General features: G+C 27.0%; 1 protein-coding gene across 6 annotated transcripts in view; it reads left to right on the plus strand.

The window, feature by feature from the left end:
* The window catches only part of LOC107452613 (uncharacterized), a 106,614-nt gene that overhangs the window by 53,098 nt on the left and 30,089 nt on the right, over window positions 1-23,427 (plus strand). For all 6 annotated transcript variants that reach the window (XM_016069140.4, XM_016069141.4, XM_071187642.2 and 3 more), the window contains exon 3: window positions 21,538-22,789. In XM_016069140.4, coding sequence (XP_015924626.3) covers window positions 22,035-22,789 — 755 coding nt within the window. In that variant the 5' untranslated portion in view covers window positions 21,538-22,034. The remainder of the gene's footprint in view (window positions 1-21,537; window positions 22,790-23,427) is intronic.

A 23,427-nucleotide genomic window follows, 5' to 3' on the forward strand; every position in this document is an offset into this window, starting at 1 on the left:
AGCGAAAGTTTAACTCTTGCAAACATGAAATATTTCGATTGTTTTTTTTTTTTTCATAGAAATATACAGATGTGTGAAAATTATACCATTCGATATTTTTATATAAAATGAAACCTTTAAAAAAATTTAATCTACTTCAACGTTCATTTACATCGAAGTTTTCTTTTAAATAATTTTTGATGACTTGACAAATATTTTAAAATTCTAGTTTGTATTTTCTTTAAGGTTTAAGATCTGTCAAATGTTTTATGGAAAAAGTTTTCCTAATAATTGATGTCCCGCAGTGGACTGATCGTAAAGACATTGTTCCCAGTAGAACAGCGAAGTCGAGCATAACTGGCTGCGGTCAGTAAGCTGGCGGGTGACCACTTTGATCACCCTGCGTAGGGACCAAGGGTGCTCGGTATATAATTGATATTCGAAGCATAAATGTATTTTTCTAATATTTTAAGGATATGAATGGTTTCTTTAACACCGTTTACAATTCCTTATTTGGTTCAGCTTTTATAAGTTTTAAAAAGTATTATTGAGGATTAAGAACAAAACAATCATTGATATTTTGGTAGGTTAAACACTTCACTTAATTAAGACTGTTTTGTTTTAGAGTTCTCTCTCCATCTTTATGCTGGTTATAAACAAGCTTTATGCTGGGTATAAAGTAACGTAAAATGTAAAAAAAAAATGAAGAAAAAAAAAAACTTTTTGCAATGTAAGCAATTTATTTCTGCAGTGCGTGTTTTAGGCTTCTAAAAATATATCAAATGGAGAATTAATAATTGATTTTATTCTAGAAGGAAAATTCTCAGCAACTGGCAATTTTTTTTTTTTTTTTTTTAATTTTCTTGACCAGAAAAAAAATCTTTTAAAAACACCCATAAAAACAGAAGAAATAAGCAGCACTAGCGTTTTATTTTCTTGAGCATCAAATTAAATATTTCTCGCAATTTTTAAATTTCTTAAGTTTGGATTTAGTGGTCGTGCTACGCTACTTTCAGTAGTAGAAGTTCAATGAATTGATATCAATCTCGAATCACTTAACGGATAAGCTACGTAAGTTAACATTTTCCCACTATTCATTTTTTATTTTGTTTCCGTAAGAATGGAATAGTTTCGTTTTCTTTTTCTTCGTTTTCCCCATCCCCATTAATCGCGTTTTTTCTTATTTTTAAGTAAATTTTTCCCAGTCTGACTTCTTATGTGGACAATGTAGATAACTTTTGAATTGCATTGCACTACTTTTTGTATTTTTATGTGTGTTTGATTTATTCCCGTTTCATTTAGCTCTATTATTTGTTTGTTAAACTTATTAATATGGGGGAGAAAGATTGTAACTAAAATAGTTCTATTTATTTAATGTCTAATGATATTTTTTTGTTTGCATTACAATAAAAATGTTTGCTTATAACTAATTCGAAAATTACGAGCCCTCGGAACTAATATTATTCAGTCTTTTTCTGTGATAACCTGACAGAATAATTACAATTTACCAAATTATTATTAACTTTCAACACTTTTTTTAAATTTTATTTCATTTTCCTTAATTACTAAAACTCTATAGTTTTAGTAATTAAGGAACTATAGTTTAGTATTCTCCGATGAAAAAAGATTAATGTCATTTGAGTTAGTTGTATTATTGACATTATTTTACACTCAATTAAAATTTTCACTGAACTCTACGTTGTAAAAATTTTTGGATTAATTTACCGTGAATAGTACTGGCACTTGGGTGCGTCATTACTAAAATCTATTTCACCGTAATTTTTACAGTAATATTTATTTAATTACAGTGATACAGTGATTTTATAGTAAATACTACTGTAAAAATTTGGATATATCAAATACTTTGTTCCGTAAACTTTTTAGTAAAAATGGATTTTACGATCAAAAGTACAGGCACCAAAACGGTACTTCTTACCGTAGTTTGATCCGAAATTTTATTATAATTTGGGAAAATGTTATTATCATTACTTAGCAAATTTTAAATTAAATAAAAAAAAATTTTTGTGCGATTATTTTTTTATTTTTATTATATTTTTTTTTTAGAAATACATTTTGGCATTATAACTTGAAAATTGAACAGACTACGCTAATAAAAGATACTTGTAAAATCATAGGAAAAAACTAATCATCATTATCTCATTCGCACACATATTAACATTTTATTTCAAGACGATAATTGTTCATGAACCAGGTTACAATTTTGGGAAAATTTTTGTCCGTTCAGAGTCCATCCCAAAATTTTTTATCGTTTATATCCCAAAACTCTTTATCGTTCACAAAATATTTTACTGCCAAAACGGACACTTCACAAATTTTTCTATCGTTAAAACGAACCTTTCACAAAACATTTTTATCTTGAACGAATACGATATTTTCATTTTAAAAGTGGACCCTTCACAAGATTCTTTTTAAAAAACGGAGACATGAATTAATAATTTTAAAACTGTAACTACTTCCTTAAAATAATATCTCCCCCCCCCCCACAAAAACACATATTTATCAATGCAAGACCCTGACAGTCAGGAACAGAATTCGTATCAAGCAGGCACAGCTGGGATTCGAACCCAGGTCGCTCTATCCCTTGGGAACGTCCTATATTCACAGCACTTTTACACTTAGTACACTTTTTATCATACTGTGACTCTAACAGTGATTAAAAGTCTGCCACCTTGGAGAAAGCAAGCGTCAGAAAGTTTTTTCAATTGCTTAACAAATGTTAAAAAACTTTTTAATCCTTGAAAAAATATTGGATAGAAAAGTTCGGTGAGCCAAAAAGTTTGGGAACCTAAATTAAAATAAAAAAATTACTGAAATTTTCACCTTTAAAATCCTTTGTCCCCTTAAAGAAAATAATTCTTGTTTTGCTCTGCCTTGTTGCGTATTTGACAAAAACCTGCCGAAGAGTTGTCTGTTTAAAGTCATTTATCTATTTTTAAATCACTTTTGCCTCGTTATTTTTTATGATAGTTGTATCAGCTGAGTAATGTAATTACGAAATGTCTTGTTTATCTGACGAATCTTTATGCTTGAATTCTTTAGAAGTAACTATTTTTCTTGAATTTAAATGTTTTGATTCATTGGATTCAAATTGCTGCATATATAATTTATTCCTAAATATTTGTATATTTTGTTTGTATTTATGCTATTATTTATTCCTGCTATATTTCAATGTTACTAGTTTTAATTGATTATAAATAGTTCGAAAACTGGAAGATATAGCGAATTTTTTCGAATTATTATTCAAAAATATACAGGATATTTCGTAATTGCCTCTCGTGATATATATATTTTTAGAATCTTTATCAAAAATGAAGGGGGGAAATATACGCATCGGGAAGCTTCAATTAATGTTCTGGTGTGGAAGAATAAAAAATTCCTTCGAAATCTGATAAAACACAAGAAAGGCTTGGGGTGTATTGCAGCATTTTTTCTCCTTTAAGTTTATATCTATGCAAAAAATAATTAAAGATCATTTTATAAATATAATTTTAGTTATTTAATAAATATAATTTTAGTTATTTAATAAATATAATTTTAGTTATTTAATAAATATAATTTTAGTTATTTAATAAATATAATTTTCTATATCCAACCTGAATTAGGATTAGATTAAATTTTTTTTTCATGCATATTTATTTGTTTAATTCAAATAATTAAGTTTAGACTTCATTAATAAAAACGAAGTTTGATTTAATTTTTTTTGTTGAATTTTTAATTTTTACAATATCGACAGCGAGCATTTTTGTTAAAGATTAATCAGGAATGAATCTGTAAATACAACGTAACCCTTTGACGCAAATGGGACACCGGTGTCCCTTTTATGTATAATATATATTATGTATATATATATATATTTTAAATTTTTTTTTATTTTATTTATTTGTTTTTTTTCTGACGCTCTAATTTTAGGCAAAAATATATTTTGGTATTTTTTAATTATTAAAATAACATTCTATTAGTTACTGAAAAATTTGTTAGATTATCGAAATTTATCTCTAATTGATTTTGTAAATTAAAGAAATTTGAGGAATAGCTGTTTTTCTTAGATCTAAATAACTCCAAATAAGTGCAAATTTTAAAAATTGTTAGGAAGTGAGCAGTGTAAGATTTTACTTTTTAACGCAGAAGAAGACGCCAATGTTTCATGCTGTATTTTATACCCATAAATTAAATATCATTTTTTTTCTCCATATTTTGACCTAAATTAATACAAATTAAAGCAAAAAAAAGTGAAAAATAAGTTCAATAAAAATTCTGTGTCAAAGGGATACGATAATATATTTGAGTCAAAAAACAATTTGCTTATAAAAATTATAACGATGCACTTTTTTTAAAAAAAAAACTTGTAATAATTGAAATTGTGTTTTTGGTGTTATCATTAAAAAAATTGTGCTCTGATTACGAAAGCTCGTGAGCAAAATTTTAATATCTTGTGACCTCGCTCACACTCAGCTTGAAGGTTCTTGAAAATCTCTATAACCTTCAGTTAGTCTGAAAGATGGACACCCGGATATTATAATTGTTAATTTATCGAATTTCTATTAAACGAAATTCTAGGTCTGTTTACTATTAATGGCTATAATTTCTCCAGCGATTCTGTTAATACCTTGCCGACAGTTGTGATCCTTATAATTTAGTTTTTTAATATTTACTATTACGTACTATTACGCGCAAAAGTAGTGGTTTTTGCTGATTATTGTGCATAAATCCAAGGAAACCTTTTGTAATAATAAAAAAAAAATATTAAGAAAAGCATTTATTCCCAATTCAAAGAAAGCCGCTATCGTCTTCTTAAAATTAAATTCGTTTTAGGTTATGTTTGCTTTACCCAAATTATAGAAATTATAGCTTTAAAATCATTGACCTTATCGCGTCACCGAAAAATGACTGGTTTAAACTCGATTCTCTATGAACAGCGTCGCCTATAAAAATAAACATATAATAAATTAAAAGTCGTCTGACTATGAATGCGAATACTAGTTTTTCAAATTGAAAGTGTCGTGTTTTTTAATCTTATTTCGTATTTTTGATGAATTTATAAAACGGGCGGTGAATTAAAGTTGGTAAGCTAGGTTTTAAAATCCCATTACCTTCATTTTTGTTGGTTTAAAACAGGAAAATGTGGAATTGTCGGTGTTTTTGCGTCGCAATTAATCTCTGATTCTGTGTTATTAGAAACATGCATTATCAGAAACGTTTGTTTAATTTTGGGTTGCGCGTCAAATATAATTCTTTTGTTTATAAGGAATTGCTTTTTTACTTCTGTATACCTTTATTTAAAAATGAGAACCTGAAATTAAGATTAAAACCAAGAAGCGTGCATTGACCGGACTCCCACGACAACTTTTTGTACTTTTATTTTTTTCAAACTGATTCTGAATTTCGAAGAGTAAAGGCCAAAATCTCATCTGCTTTTGACCAGTAAACACTTCTGTCTTGTGAACATCTGTCTCTTTCTATCGATATTTTTGGTAAGCATTTATTCTATGCTTGTCTTATATTTTCTCTGATAGCAAATGTTGGAGGTTGTTTTTAAAATAAATGTGATAGAATATGTAAACATGTATAAGCGATTATTATAATGAAAGTGTTTAATAGTGCTGGACAAAGTCTGATTTATTTGGTGAAAAATTTCGTACGTATTACTTCTGTGCTTGCTTTACATTCTCTCTAATAGTAACTAGGGAAGGCTGTTTTTAAAATTAATATGACAGAAAGTATTAATATAATTGTAAGTGGTAGTTGTGATTAAAATGAAAGTGTTTAATAGTGCTAAACAATGTTTGACTTATAATATAGTGCAATTTTTCGTGTTTTGTTCCATGCTTGTTTTACATTTTAACTGATTATATCTGTTGGAGGTTATTTTTAAAATTAATATGATTAAAAATATAAATATATATACTGGCGGTAGTTATAGTTAAAGTGTGTTTAGCGATGTTGGGTATTATCAAATTTTTAATATAACGATATATTGTGAAGAATATATAGTGAATATATAGCGATATATTGTGAAAGTTCTTATATAATAAATATGAACTTTAGTAAAGCTGTTTCATTCTAAAATATACTAAGAAATTTCATTGCTACATTGATATTTTCATTATAATCATATATTTTAAATTGTACAATTGTGAAAAGACTTGATTTAGTTAACTTTAAATAGATATTCTAATCTGAGTTGTAAGAATTTCTATCTACATATAGAAGAAGCACGATAGTGACATTTATTTCTACCGAATTCTCTCAAAGGATTTCTCTTTTACAAGGCAACAACCGGTAAAGTTGGCCTTGCGCCAAGCCTTTCTATAAAAATAAATATAAAAAAAAGAACGCTATTTATTATTTATTGTTTTCTCTAACAAGGGAACTGTGTTAAGGGTCAATTGCAGCTACGCGCGCATACTGCATCACGTTTCATTATATTTTGGAAATTATTTTCTCTTATTCTTTTAAATCAAATGATTTTACTAAAAAAATTCATTGAAATAAAATATTTTTATTTAAAAAAACAACAACATTCATTTGAAAATTTATATACCATTTTAATTTGAGATTTTAAAATTTTTTTTATTGATTTTATAGTTTAAAATTTGTTCTAAATGTATTTATTATTAAATTTCAATTGGCGAAATTACATTATTTTTTGTAATTAATTTCACCACGTTTGAAACAGCAATTTATATATTCATAATGCTTTCGGAGTTTTCAGAATGAGAATTGGGGAGAAAGTGAAAGTTCAATGCAATTTTTTTTTAAATCATATATAACAGTAAAAAGTAGTTATTCAATAAATATTGTATTTTTTTTTCATGGAAAAAAACTCGATTGTCATAATTATTTTAAAATAAATTCTTAATTTCAAAATATAATTTTGCAAATCCAATTTTATATATATTGCTAATATATTTGTGATTCTTAATGTTTAAACAATAAAGAGAAATTATCCTAATATGGCATTTAAAAAGAAAGCTGCGTATCGATAAATTTGAATTGCTTTTCGAAAAAGTGTGATTTTTGTTATTAATTTTTAAAGAAATAGGTACGATAAATTTTTCTTTATAAAAATATTTGTGGAACTGCCGTTAAACTAAACGCCTAATTTCTACTTAAATAAAGTAACACAAATTATTTTGTTTATTAAAAAGTTTAAGATTCAAAAAAAATTTTATTTGGTCATTTTAGTCTGTTTTTTCAGAAATTTAAAATTAAAGATATATTTCTATTCCATTTTTATTAAATTTGCATGCATTATATATTACTATGAAACAATTTTTTACATTCTGTTCTAATTCTAAATATATTATGATTGGTTTTTAATTATATTTTAAGTTTCAATTATATTTAATTAATTTTTTAATATGTTTTTGAAGTGTAACCATTTAAGAATAAAAGTTTTTAAAGTATCTTTACAAAAAATGAGATTTAAATATAAATAAAATCTGATTTAAATTAAAACAAAATCATGATTTATATAACTATAATCATTGACTCCTGATAATTATTTTTTTCCATATCATTGAGAATCGTATTAAATCAAAATATCTAATATTATGTGAAAGTGAGACTGAAATAGATATTTCTAGAAATATTTTGTGTTATAAAGCATGTGATATTTTATATGATTTGTATTTCCGTTTCAGTGTTTGATATTAATTAGCCGATATTTGTTTAGCTGAACAAATGAAGCAGTTAAAAGGTTTTCTGTTTGAATTGGTGCTTAGATAATTATTTTCGGATTATTATATTAACTGTAAAAACAGATTCCTGCAAAATTGGGAGTTAATTAAAAGTGTATGAATTTTTTAAATTTTTACCTTCAAAAACGTCCTTTTAAAAACGTGGTTTTAATAATGGGTTTTTAAAGCCTTTTGAATAACTTCATGAAACTGAAGTTTTTTTCCTGTTGTTAAAATAAACTCGGAGTTGATTGGAATTAAACAAAATTGGCTTGTTAATACCAGTAACAGAAATCTAGTTTTTGAATTTTGTATGATTTAGTATCATTCGTTTTAGGTCAGAAAGCCCTCTAATAGCTTCAGTCTGGAGCTATTATTTTATTCTGCGGGAAGAAATATTCTGTTTCGGTTTCACAATTAGTCATCCAATGTTCATCTTAAAATTTAGATGTGTTTTTCCTTTTCTAGAATTAAAGACCTCGGCATAAGGCATTAGTGAATGAGATGCATAAAATTAGTACTTACATAATATAAAATATTCCAAATAAACGTTAAAGAAAATGCTTAATCAATATCAGGGATCTATTTGGGCTATAACTTGGTGAACCCTATACGAATATTTTTTCCTAAAAATACAACTCTTAGTAAAATTTTTCATTTTAAACATGATCTCTTTACAATATTAGGAGTCGATAACGTCATTTATTGATGTTATTTTTTACGCAAGATATGTTTTTGTGTTTTTTTTCTTCATAAAAAACTGGATTTTATTTTTACATATGCTCTAAAACAAGACCCTGGCAGATTGAATCCTATTCTACGCTAATTTTAAATCCAGAAAATAATGCGTGGATATATCACTAAAACGAAATCTTTCACAAAAAAGATTAGACATACCACTAGTTCACAATCACAAAAACAAGATCCTATTTTTAGAAGTTAACTAAATTATGTATAGATTTTTTACACATTAAGTCAAAATCGATCAATAAATATGTTGGCAATATGTTTAAAGCAGAAGAGAATGTGACAAAATATTTAACTGACTTGAGATAAGCTGAAATGTATTATTCTTATATCTTGATGTGGATATCCAATGCAAGGAATATGTGTTATGTTAAATTTAGTGTCAAGTTAAATTTGTTAAATTTTAAATTAAATTTATAAAATGGTCGTCTTTGTCTCTTTTTTTGCCGGAGAAAGTTATTTTGCAAAGAAATTTGTAAGCTTAATTAAAATGACTTTAATTTAATGAAAAAATATTATAGATACGATATTTTAGAATATATTCTCCCGATATATCGTTAATACCATGTCTTAGGATAATTATAGAGCATTAGATAAATATTAACTACTTTATTTTGCGAAGAAATTTGTAAGCTTAATTAAAATGACTTCAGCTTAATGAAAAAATATTATAGATACGATATTTTAGAATATATTCTCCCGATATATCGTTAATACCATGTCTTAGGATAATTATAGTGCATCAGATAATTATTAAATATCACCCTTATTTTCAATATGATAACTATCGACAAGAATAGTATCGCTAATATATGTATTAATTTTATTAATTACTCAATTATTTTTTAAAATTATGATTAATTAGATTTAAGATTGAAAGATTTAATATCTTTAAAAAATACTTTCATTTTCAATTGTTTAAAGGAAACATTATCTGATGTTAAAAATAACGTATATGAAATAAATGGAGGAAACATTGCGATACACAGTTACATATTGATAATTTCCGACCAATGTCGCGATATTAAAATTTCTACATAACTCAGTTAATATTTTTTTTTTGAAAATATTCTTTAACCCTTTAATTTTACAATTATACTGAGCTTAAAGGGTTGACATTTCTATTTTAATAAAAATAACATACTAAGACTAGCAATCATTTTTCTGTGAAAAACATTAAACTAATTTATTTTGCGCAATTTATAAATTATCTCTATAGAATGAGTTATGACAAAAAAAACATCGTCATTTTCCTTATTTCATTGAAAAAATATTTTTATTAAGTATTCATTATAACAATTTCGCAGATCTAAATATTGTTTAAGAGTAAAAACACTTTCTTTTCCATAGTGTTCAACAAGAAAATAGAAAACGACCCAATACAAATGAACACAATAGATTTTTATTTTATTTAGTTTTTTCTTGTGAGATATATTTAAAATCAAAATATTTACGCACCCTTTTTTATCTAAGTAATAATCAGAGTATGTATTTTTCATTGTTTTAAGCAGAAATATGACTGGTCTTTTAAAGCAAGTTGATGATGATGCTTTTTTTCTGAAATGTTTTGATGACATTCTTTTCCCACAGCGTACTGAAACTTGCTTTTCTATATTTTACTTGTAATAAAGGTAATAATTTAGAGATAATAGTGATGAGCTAACTACTACTGGTTATCGGTAATTTTCTACGTAGGTTCTGTCTGGGAAATAACGGAAAGCTTTTGAAAACTACTGAAAAGTGTAATTGCATAGTCCCTTATTACCTGGTGGTATATATATATTTTTTCCATTTCAAACTACCACGCACTTATGTTACTTTTTTTCTAGTAATTTATGCATAAAATACATATTAGTTAACCTTAACAATGGAAATAAATAGCGATTACTACGGAAAACTATGGAAAAACAACGCTACTAATTAGCATCAGTGTAATTTATAAGTTGCATGATCTCAATATTTCTAAAACTCTAATTTCAGATAAAGATTTTAAAATCTCTTTTAAAACTTTAACTCCCTACTGACTGGACGTATTAATTTTTTTTATCGTCAGTCAGCGATTAAAATTAAGCTCTTTGCATGATATAATTTTATTATCGCTTGATATAATTATTATCGCTTGGCATAATTATTTTATTATCACTTGGCGTAATTTTAACTCTGTAGACAATGTGAGACCGCGAAGGGGTGAGGTCTTGTTAGGGGACCAACTGGCAGTCGCAGACATCGGGGTATTAAAACAGTCAGGGAAAAGTGCAAATTTAATTTTAATCCAAGCGAACATAATTTTATTCGTCAGAGAAATTTCTGAACATTTCATTTTCACAATTTTATTTTTGCACCTGCGGAAGTTATTCATCCTTAAAATTAAATATTAATTTTTTTAATTATTTTTAAAATTTAGCTTGTTTTTCTCGAAGTGATAACAATCTTAATCAACAGTTATAAGTTTTACGCTTTGTTCCGGTTTAGTATCTTTATGCACCCGGAAGAGTAAAAAGGTTGAACGTACATTTAGTTTATCGATTGCTTAAGAAATCCCGGAACTAAAGGAATTCTCAGAAGTGAAACATGATTCACGTCGTAGAATCGTTATCTGTTAAACTTTTACTATTTTCTTTCTGAGAAGAAGAAAAATAATCTGACGTCGTTGTTATTATTTTTTTTAAAAAAATATTATCTTGTAGTGAAACAAATTATAATTCCCAATAATCGGAAAATAAAAGGAAATCATAGTATAGACTTTCCTGTATAACCTGTATAGACTTTCATCTTTTCCCCTTGACAGTGAACAATGGTGCTTCCATTTGTCCTATAATGTTTTTCCAGTCTTTTTATGCTTGTTCCATCATTATGTTTATTTGCCCTATAGTAATGTTTTTTCTGTCTTTTTATGCTTGTTCCATCATTAAGTTTATTTGCCCTATAGTAATGTTTTTTCAGTCTTTATATGCTTGTTCCATCATTCGGTTTATCTGCTATTCGCTTAAAATTTTGTTTAACAATGGAAAAATATAAATTTTTCTGTTTCATAATATAAGTCGGAGGTAATCGGAGAAGGTCTTCGTTTTTTTATTCGTACTGATTTCTGAAAAGGAACAATTATAAAAGCAACAGAAAGTTAGTCACTTGTAAAAAAAGTTTTTCTTTGTAATTTTTTCTGTTTCTAATACGAATTGAACCAGAGGCAAAAACTAAAGAAAATTTTGTGTACGTATAAAGGAAATTATTTCTTCCCAGTTGTAACTGAAAAAATATTATCTTCCCATGAAATATAAGTGTTTTGAACTACCACTCAAATTTTTGATCTACATTTAAAAATTATCCATGTCTGTTTTGAGGTGTTTACACATTTTAGTCAACTTAATATATGTAGAAAGTCCCTTTTTTTTTAATAAACTTAATTAGTTGTAACAACCTGTATTAATCAAATTATGGCTTGGTTTAAAATTATCTTTCTAATTTCTATTCTTATAACACCTGAATTAAATGAGATATGTAAGTCAAATTTTTTAAACAGTGCAAAAAAATTTATAAATAAATAAAACACATTTTAACCCCTTAACAATTTTATTGGGCTGAGTTATATCGAACTTTACAGTTAGGAGGCTGATAAAACGTTTAGCATACAAGTATAAGGTGATTTTTGTCTTTAGCGAATCTCAGTGCTTACAAAAAAATAAGTTAATAAATAAAATATTAAAAAAAGTAACATGGAAAAGAGAAAAAAACTGTTTTTGCAAAAAAGATAAAAAAATTAACTCTGTAATTTTAACTCTGTAGAGACCGCGATGGGGTGAGGTCTTGTTAGGGGACCAACTGGCAGTCGCAGACATCGGGGTATTAAAACAGTCAGGGAAAAGTGCAAATTTAATTTTAATCCAAGCGAACATAATTTTATTCGTCAGAGAAATTTCTGAACATTTCATTTTCACAATTTTATTTTTGCACCTGCGGAAGTTATTCATCCTTAAAATTAAATATTAATTTTTTTAATTATTTTTAAAATTTAGCTTGTTTTTCTCGAAGTGATAACAATCTTAATCAACAGTTATAAGTTTTACGCTTTGTTCCGGTTTAGTATCTTTATGCACCCGGAAGAGTAAAAAGGTTGAACGTACATTTAGTTTATCGATTGCTTAAGAAATCCCGGAACTAAAGGAATTCTCAGAAGTGAAACATGATTCACGTCGTAGAATCGTTATCTGTTAAACTTTTACTATTTTCTTTCTGAGAAGAAGAAAAATAATCTGACGTCGTTGTTATTATTTTTTTTAAAAAAATATTATCTTGTAGTGAAACAAATTATAATTCCCAATAATCGGAAAATAAAAGGAAATCATAGTATAGACTTTCCTGTATAACCTGTATAGACTTTCATCTTTTCCCCTTGACAGTGAACAATGGTGCTTCCATTTGTCCTATAATGTTTTTCCAGTCTTTTTATGCTTGTTCCATCATTATGTTTATTTGCCCTATAGTAATGTTTTTTCTGTCTTTTTATGCTTGTTCCATCATTAAGTTTATTTGCCCTATAGTAATGTTTTTTCAGTCTTTATATGCTTGTTCCATCATTCGGTTTATCTGCTATTCGCTTAAAATTTTGTTTAACAATGGAAAAATATAAATTTTTCTGTTTCATAATATAAGTCGGAGGTAATCGGAGAAGGTCTTCGTTTTTTTATTCGTACTGATTTCTGAAAAGGAACAATTATAAAAGCAACAGAAAGTTAGTCACTTGTAAAAAAAGTTTTTCTTTGTAATTTTTTCTGTTTCTAATACGAATTGAACCAGAGGCAAAAACTAAAGAAAATTTTGTGTACGTATAAAGGAAATTATTTCTTCCCAGTTGTAACTGAAAAAATATTATCTTCCCATGAAATATAAGTGTTTTGAACTACCACTCAAATTTTTGATCTACATTTAAAAATTATCCATGTCTGTTTTGAGGTGTTTACACATTTTAGTCAACTTAATATATGTAGAAAGTCCCTTTTTTTTTAATAAACTTAATTAGTTGTAACAACCTGTATTAATCAAATTATGGCTTGGTTTAAAATTATCTTTCTAATTTCTATTCTTATAACACCTGAATTAAATGAGATATGTAAGTCAAATTTTTTAAACAGTGCAAAAAAATTTATAAATAAATAAAACACATTTTAACCCCTTAACAATTTTATTGGGCTGAGTTATATCGAACTTTACAGTTAGGAGGCTGATAAAACGTTTAGCATACAAGTATAAGGTGATTTTTGTCTTTAGCGAATCTCAGTGCTTACAAAAAAATAAGTTAATAAATAAAATATTAAAAAAAGTAACATGGAAAAGAGAAAAAAACTGTTTTTGCAAAAAAGATAAAAAAAATTTTTTCAATTTTTTCTTGCTATTTTGTTTACAAATAAAGCCATTTTGTCGATATATATGCAAGCAAAAAAACTTACTAATTCATAATAGTTATTGCACGTCAAAAAGCTGAAAATATAATTTTGAGACACCTTTTAATATCTTTGATTAATTCATAATTTTCTTCGCAACCGAAATCTTAAGTTACATCAAAACATTTAAAAGTAAAAATCATTGTAAAACACTAAACGACGAAAATAAAAAGCGATCGAATAAGATTTAAAAAAAAAATCGAAAGCTTTATATATTTGCCTTAGGAAAGTTTTCTTTTCTCCTTTTTTTTTTTACTCTTTATTTCTTACATTGTCTCGTAGCCACAGTCAAGACGGATAAAAATAAATGAAAAGAAAAACAATTACTATAACATTTGAAGGTTGCAACTCTTCCCACTAATTTAAAGTATACTAAGTTTCTATTTTGTTGTTCATTAGATAGTCTTGCAAGCTCAAATCATGCTATTAAACTGATAAGAATTTATTAAACCGTAATGTAAGAGAATAAAATTTTTCTTTGAGCTTGCCTTATATGTATTTTGTTCCAACGCCTTATAGATAGAATGTTAAACACGTGTTGAATATCACCAAGCTGTCTCTTAGGTTTGATGAACTCGCACGATATGACTCGTGGCTTTAGTTGGTGATCTTTAAGGGCTTAAAACTAGATCTAAGAAAGACTAAAATATTATGTTATATAACAGTATTCTTCCCAAAAGGGATTTAGAAGGGCGGCCGAACCTGCCTCCCCTTTTAATGAGGTAAATGCCCCCTCCTTGCCCTTTTTGCAAAAAAGTTGTTCCCATTTTATTAAGAATTTTTTTTTTTTTTCTCATATATATTTGGGTATTTTTAATTCCGTTTTGAAGGGCACTAATGTTAGCCAAATACAATTAGTATATTAACAAGAGTAGTGCCCTTGAAAACTGAAGTAACTCTTTTTTTTTTGAAAAAGTGCTCTATCCCCTTTTAATTTTAGGGATCTCAGTATATAATATTATATATATCTATATATTAAAAATATATTATATTGTTATATTATATAATATTTATAACTTATATTTGTATAAATAATTGAAGAAAAAAAAAACTGTAAATGTTATCGTTTGTTAAATAGTTAGGGAAAGGCTACACCTTGTCAATTTTTAGCTATTTTATTTATGCTATTAACTTTTCTATTTTAACATAAATTGCGTTATTACTTTGATCGAACTCCTAATTAGTTTACAAGTTTTTTAATTTCGTTAAACTCTATACTTTATTTTCAAGTTCGATTTTTTTTTTAGAAATGGGGTTTGGTTAATTTAATATACAGTTTTTATGCATTAATAAACCATGAAAAACTAAAATTTCTAAATCTTTAAAATGTCGTGAAATATGTGATTTCTGTGTTACTTCAAAATTTTATTATAAATTATACTTACAAATTATAATTATAAATATTTATACATAAAATACGCTAGTTTAACTATACATTTGATTTACCTTTTCTAACACCAGAATTAGTTTATTACACCTTATAATCTGCTTCTGGAGTACACAATGTTTCTTTCCCCCGTTGTTTAGCCGATTCCGGCTTATTATTAAACTCTTTTCTCAATTTATTAATTTCCCCATATCAGATATTTTTATACCAAAAAATTTTACATCAATTTTAATGAAATGCACGTTTCGCCATTATAAAATGTAATTGTACCAACATCGTATTAAATGTCAGTTGATACGTAATTTAAAAAGAAAAAAAAGGGCAATCAAACGAATTCTAAACGCCGATCTAAAGTCGAATTGGAGGGAAAAACTACGCCGTTCTCTTTTTAAATTCATAGAACTGCAATGATCGCTTCCTAACAGCATCTACGTTAGAGGTCACGGTCTTTTAATATCGATTTTCAGCAAGTTTTATTTATGATTCGTACTTATTATGCAGACTTCGTTGATGCCTTTAACTGGGATTAGTTATTCACAATTTCATTTTCTTTTTTTCCTTCCTTTTTTTCTCTGGATAAGGGGGAAAAATAAGAAACATCCGTTTTTTAATTTTCCTTTTTTTTGTTTTTTAATTTTGTTACTGCAGTTTGACGCTAGTTGATGGCGTTCTCAGTTTCTTGATAATTAAATAAAACTACACCGTCTTGTTTACAATGGAGGAAAATAATATTTTTCTTTTTAGGACCATTTTAAAATTGTGTAATGTGTGCTAGTAAATATTATAAGTTAACGTATATAAAGAAATGCCTCTCATGGTGCATGGTTTATTTATTTATGGCTATTTGAATGTCTCTACTCAAGTTACTTTTTTTTTTATTCATTATTATTATTATTACTTAGAAATTTTTATTTTTATTTTTTAAATCTTTTCTAAAACTTTCCTGTGTATTCAATTTACTCTAACATTTAATCATGATTGCAAGTTAATTAATTTATTATTGCTTGCATAAGCTTATTTAATTTTATCGTAACATAGAGTGCACTATCATAATTATCTTTAGTGTGATAAATTTATAATTAGTAAATTAAGTATATATTCAGATATTGTTAAGTTTTAAATACAAATTTGTATTTAAAATATACTAATCATCTAGCAATTGTATTTAAAATATACTAAACATCTAGCATGTTTATAGTTATTATTTTCATATTAAAAATTTAGCTACTAAAACAGGGTCGTACAATTCCTAGATCGTCAAAACTGAAGTAGTGTATAGAAACGTTATAAAACATATCTCTAAAGTATAATTTTTTTAAATTTATTTTTTAGCGATTAGTAATTTATTTACTTGAAATATTTGTTGACAGCAAGTAAATAATTAATTAAAAAAATAATCATTTGCTTCCTTTTTGAAACGGCAATAAAAGGAAATTAAATAATGGTTTTGAGTCTAAATTGAAAATAAAGCAAGTTGGATCTTACGCGTGGTACGTGCTACAAAATAACATTTAAAGCGGTCAGGTGGCAGCAGCACGCAAGCGTGCAGCAAGAGATCAAATTTCATTAAAAAAATTCTTAAATTAATAATTTTTTCTGTTTACGCAACTTTAATCATGTTTTATATTCGAGTGTTCCGCAAATAATTGTGTTCTGCAAATATTTTTAACTTGATATCAATCATAAAATATGGGGAAACAGTGATTCAATCGGAATGAATACAACAATCTAAGTCATTAGTAAAAATAATTTTTGCGAGCTTATGATAATTGTTAAACCTATCCTTGCAAAGAGACGCTAAAATATAGAATAGAATGATTTTAATATAGAACTGTTTTCAAAGTCAAATATGCCCATCAAATTTTTATGTGATGAATAAACTGGAATTTGGCCTAAATTTTTTTTTGTTGTTGCTTTATTTACCTGCCCTCTCCAAATTGAAATAATAATATGAACTTAGTGTGTAAGCAATACACGAAACAAAACTCAGAAAATCATAATTATTTAAAAATAATTGACGTTATCTAAATTTTATGAAAATTTATTTTAAGCATTTGAATATGTTCTTTTGCGGTTGTCCAGCCTAGTCATTTCCATAAGTCGATGACCCCGTAAATCTTACAACGACTGCGTGTAAAACAAGACAGAATCTTTGTTAAAAAAAGAATTTCAGGCAAGTGTGAAAAAATACTATTTCAAAAATATTGGTATGTTTATTGGAGGGGGGAACTGTGATTTTTATCTTGTTTGATCTTTAATAAGCGGAATTAATGTTTAATAAGCGTTCGGAGCGCAAATAAACTATGAATTTTTTTTACTGCGTATTTCTTAGATTTAGTCTTACTGTTTCCTTGTACACCAGCAATGTCTTAATTTGATTGTGTCCTTCGAAATCTGTCTGAACTGTCTACCGGAAATTAAAGGCTAAGATAAATGAACACATTTATTTTTTCTTTTTGTTTCCTGCCTGTCGTAACAAACATAAGCAACAATTTGGCGAAACGCCTTCTTATGAAATCAGTTTTTCTTTTGCTTGGCGCATTTCTCATTTCAATTAATAGCAGCGAGGAAATGCGAGAAAAAAAAAATTAATTAACCTTTTTTTTTGCTACCATTTTCAATAAAAAATTTTTTTAAAAAAATATTTAAAATATCTTTTCACTTAGTTATTACAAATATTTGAATAATTTACTCAACTTCAGAAGGATTTAAAATAATTTTTTTTACTTTTTAAATCTTAAATATTTTAAACTAATGTGTCTTTTTAAATATTTCTTTCAAAAATGGATTAAATAGTGTCTTAAATGAAGGGGACAGGAATGGTATCCTTTATCCAGAATTTTGTTCTCTTATAGAGTGTTTCGTAATTACCTCCCTTCATAATAGCCCATTAGTGATGCTCTAGTGCGACGCTAACAACCAAACCTTCCGTAATGTACGTTTTTTAAATGCTTGTCGAAAAGGAAGTAAAATTGCCACTGTATTGTATATTATACGTCTTTCAATATTCTTAATTTTAAAAAAAAAATGAAACCCCTATTGTTCAAAAGCAAATTCTTACATATTGAAAAATTTCAACGCTTAAGATTTAGTGTAGACTTTACAGTAATTCATCAGGAAAAAAATTTCCAAAAAGATCATTAATTATTTTCCATTAATGGAAAAATAACTAAAAATATTGACATTCTAGCGTTAGTGATAAGTAATGATTTAAATAATTGTCATAATATTCATTCGATTAATATTTTTGTTTATAATTGTTAATATTTTTGTTAATAATTTTGTTAATAATTTTGTTAAGAATGCATAATTATAAATATTTTTCTAGATAATTTCCATAAGATCTAAATCATTTTTTTTTTGTCCACTTTTAGTCGACACGTTTAACTAACCGGAGTCGAGCAATTTTTTCCAATTCCAACTCCTGCAAAATCGACTCCAACTTCATATCGCTCATTTGGTGAAACAATGACGTAACTGATAATTACTCTATTTAGGTTGATTTTGCAGTTACGTCATTGTTTCACCAAATGAGCGATATGTGGAGGAAAAAAAATTTCGCAAGAGAGAAAAATTTCGCAACTGATTTAAAATTTCTGCAGGTGGCCGGAGAGCGATAAATCGCCAAAAATAGATAAAAGCATTTCGTTCTGTTTTCATTTGATGCCTATGTGCTGCCATCTAGTGAATTTATTGCAAACTAAACTTATGATTCATTTGTAATTTGGTTTCATTTATTTATATACACAACCTTTAAATAAAAATTTCACAAAACATATGCAACAGATTTTATTTAAAAAAAATATTTTATAGTTTTTCACAATGGCGCACTTTTCAAATACAGCAAAGCCTGATAACATAAATATTTAACATTATATAAAGTAAAAATAATTTTTAAACTTTAAAGCAATATTCATAAAAAATAAAAAATAATTGAATTTTTTAAGCAATATATTTCTCTTCGCTAGGTGAAGTAATAGGTGAAGCTAGGTGAAGTATCTCTAATTAGGGGTCATTTTGGGAGATTTTTGGAGCCATTTACAGGACCCTACACAAATCTTTTCTGCTGAAAAATTGCTCAAAATGATGTCTTTAATTCCTAATTTTTAAACTAAATTTCTGAGAAAGCTGTTTCCCCCTTCATTAAAATTCAGTTTTCCTTTATATTCACAAAATGATGAGTAGATTTTCGTGAATTTCGCAGCGAGAATTAGTTATAATTTATTGCCTAAGAAATAAGAATAAAAGTCAACAAACTCAAAGTTTTTATAGTTTTTCTTTTTATTAATTATTACTTTTTTAACCTAAAAAAAGAAATCCTTTTTTATTTTCCCCTGTAATATTTGTTGAAATGCATGATACGTAGCACATTAAAAAAATATCTTAAAATATTTTGGATAAAAACCACTTTTTCTTTTAAAGTTTAAAAAATATGTCCCCAAAAATGTTTCAATAGATATTATTAAAGGCATATATATTTCCTGCCTTTTAATAGTTTTATCACATAATTCTCACTTTGTCTTTTCTAATAACACCAAGATTAAGAGAATTTGTTTATACATAAAAAAGTTATTATTGGTAAGAACACATGAGCAAACTTTCTCTAGTTATGCTAATTTGTTAAATTGAGTAAAATGGTCCCCTTTTCCCCTTATCATAGTTCTTCACTTTAAAAATTATTTAGTTCTTTGATCAAAATATATATATTTTTTTTACAAAAAAAAAAACTCTGCAGCATAGCATCAAGAATTTTTTTATTTTGGCTTATTTCAAATCGAATGATATATACGCACACCAATATATAAATATACATTTGAAAATTCAAGATTATTTTCAGTTTTGCTATTTAAATCTATAAGTCTATTTTTCGTTTTATTTTTTTTAATTACTTTGTTTACAATCTTATTTTTTTATGTACAAAATTTTCTTTTCTTCAACATTTTCATGAATATTTTCATTATTTGTTTATTGTTATTTGATTTAACATTCTTTCTTCTGTTTTTACATTCTTTATTTTTATTTATAACTTTATTTTCATTATTGGTATTATTGCAATCTTTAACCAGGATTTCAGGAAAAATGTGCAAGGACAAATTGCTTTTACAAACAGAAAAGATGATCAGTCTTCTCAGATTTTACATTATAACTTGTTAAACAAAATCAATTACCAATTGAAATAATTTACAAACTTTTAAACTCAGTATGGCGTAAGGTGGTAAATCAGTATTTAAAATATAAAATTCCACCGACCTTGCTATATTTCCGAAATTGAAATTTTTATACCTTAAAAAAAATTTATTTTTTCTTGATAAAAAAATTAGCACACTCTTAACAATGTTTTTTGGTTTTCATTTATTGTGGAGAAAAGTACCTGCATATAAATTTATGTTTCTTCCCTGGTTAAAATATAAAATTTAAATCTCTCCACTAGAATTTTTCAAGTCTATCTGATGATGTATGTGTTTAATTGGTAATATTGTAAAAATGATTGAAAGAATGAGAAAGAGAAACTGTTTGTGTTCATTTTTCCCAAAAATGACTATTGGAACGTCACCTGTTGCATTTTGAGGATTTTGACAAATCAATAACTTGGAAAACCTATTCTCCCCCAGAATCTTTTCTCAGCATCAAAAATTTTTTTATTTCATTTTGAAATTTTTGGGCGATATAAAGGCTTGTGACATCTAGTATAATTTTATTTTGTGCATCACTTGAATCTTAAATGTTTGCTCCTGAAAAGTCTCAAACCTTGAAATTCGTTTTTCTCAGAAATCAGCTTTCAATGGTATAAACCTATTTTTCACCTTTATCTTCATCGACAAATTCCTTATATTTTTGGTCTAAAAATATTTTTTCTCTATTTCGAAAATCATCAAATTATATTAATGCTGTGTAAAAAGAGAAATAAACGAATAAAATGTTTTAAATATAAGAACCACGCCAGTACCATGAATGTGCAAAAAGTTACTACTGAAATAAACACATTTATGAAACATGTTCTTAATGTAGTGCAATTGGCCAAAATATAAATAGTATGCTCTTAGGTGAATATTGTTACATGTTGCGTGTACATGTTCCATGTTTTACTTACGTATCACATACAAGTTTTTGGCGTATTATAATTGGCCTTAATATGAATAAAATATTGGTAGTTTTTATATTTAAAGAGCACTAAGTAAATTTTTATTTTAAGAAATATATTTTTTACTTAAAATATATTCACAACTTAATATTTGATGTATTTTTGTTTTTGAAATCTTATAAATTTTTTCTTTTATTATTGCAGGACCATTATGTAAATGGCTTGACAAGATAAAAAATAGTTTGGTATCACCAACCTGTTGTTACAAAAAGATGTTCATTAGGTCATACAGATGTTGTCTTGGAAGTATTGTTATATGTTTAAAAATGTGTGAATGGGGTCCACTTGAAATGGTGCACTTATGTTCATTGCCTTAATTATGGAATTAGGCTACTCTCATTTTATCATAAGCAAGTTTTAACAAAGTTTCTCACAGCTCTGACAAATTTTCCTTGTGATAAATATGTGATCATTAATTTATTAAAACAAGTGTTGTTAATTTTCAAGTTTCTCTCCACTTGAATGAACTGTTCCTTTTCAATTCTCCTTTATCCTATAAGCTATGGTGAAATTTGCTTTATTTTTCATAGCTTCATTTCAGAATTCATGTGCAGTAACAATGTATTTACCGATTCCTAAAGCATAATGCTGTCCTTTTTCACCATATCCCCACATTGCTTTAAGAACTTAGATTCCCAGGAATGTCACATCTAGGTTCAAACGAGTCAAGCAAAGGGGAGAAGACACAGAGCCATGTAAATAACCAATCTCAACGTGGTTACTATAATGAGAGCTATAATAGAGCAAACCATGAAAGAAATTTTAGGGAAAATGTATCAGCTAAAGAATTAGTTGAATCTGAGCAAAGTCATGATCGTGAGCAATATCATGCTTTAAGTAGTGGTGCACGCCATCCAGAATTATTAGCTCATGAGTCAATGAACCCAAGTGTAGCAGCATCTCATTCCGCAGCTGTAGCATCCGCTGCAGCTGTTTATCCTAGAGTGATTTCTCAGCCAAATCGTGCTATACCTCCGTCACATTTTGAGTCATATGGTCTTTCTTCGCATGTACCACCTAACCCTGCAACATCTACTGGTCACCATCATTCTGCACCCATTCATTCTTCAGCACACAGACATTTGTTGCCTCATCATGCTTTGATACCTGCTCAGTTTAATAATTCTAGTGGACCATCACATATTGGAGTTGACATCATGTGGCAACAAAAGATGAATCCCAATCCTTGGATGATGGCAGCTCACTATGGTGAAATGTCTCTTGAAAGAGAGAGAACATTAAATCAAGAAAGATCAATTAATCAAGAAAGAGAAAGATCAATTAATCAAGAAAGGGAAAGATCAATTAATCAAGAAAGAGAAAGATCAATTAATCAAGAGCGGGAAAGGTCAATTAATCAGGAGCGAGAAAGATCATTGAATCAAGAAAGAGAAAGGTTTGTTTTTTGCTCTTCATTGTTCAAAATTGTTCATACTAAAATATGATCAGTTAACTTAGTTATGAAGAGAATATGACATATTGTAGTATATGATCAGTAATTTTTAATTAATGTATTTAATTATTTCTTGTTATTACATACTCCCAAAGGCCAACATGTATGATCCCTACTAACCATAGTTTGCATTTAAGCCTTATTCATTTTAATTAAACTTTTTGAAATTTAACCTTGAAGAGAAAATTAGTTTTTTTTAGCTACCTTTGAAAAGAAAAATATATACATCAATCGTATAAATACTAAAAAACTAAATTTCTATTTTTCTTTAATGAAAAAACTTTGCATTCAAGCAATTATCAGTCATATCGACATTCTTCTTTTAAAGGAGCTTATATTTTTATGTCAATAATTTATTTTGTTGTTAAGTTCATCAAATCAATAATAGTAAAAAAATTTAATTCAAATTTTAAAATAAGTTCTGTACTTACACAGTTTTACACTGATTGAAAAAATTCATAACCATTTTTTCTGAAATGTACATTATAGCTCCCTCTGCAAGATCATTTTCTAATTTTGTGTCACAATTGAAAATAACATCTGTTACTCTAGGATTTGACTGATTAGAGCAGCACAACCAT

Source organism: Parasteatoda tepidariorum, chromosome 11, assembly GCF_982258835.1.
Source record: "Parasteatoda tepidariorum strain Cologne lab strain chromosome 11, Ptep-v5.0, whole genome shotgun sequence".
In the NCBI taxonomy this organism is placed as follows: Eukaryota; Metazoa; Arthropoda; class Arachnida; order Araneae; family Theridiidae; genus Parasteatoda; species Parasteatoda tepidariorum.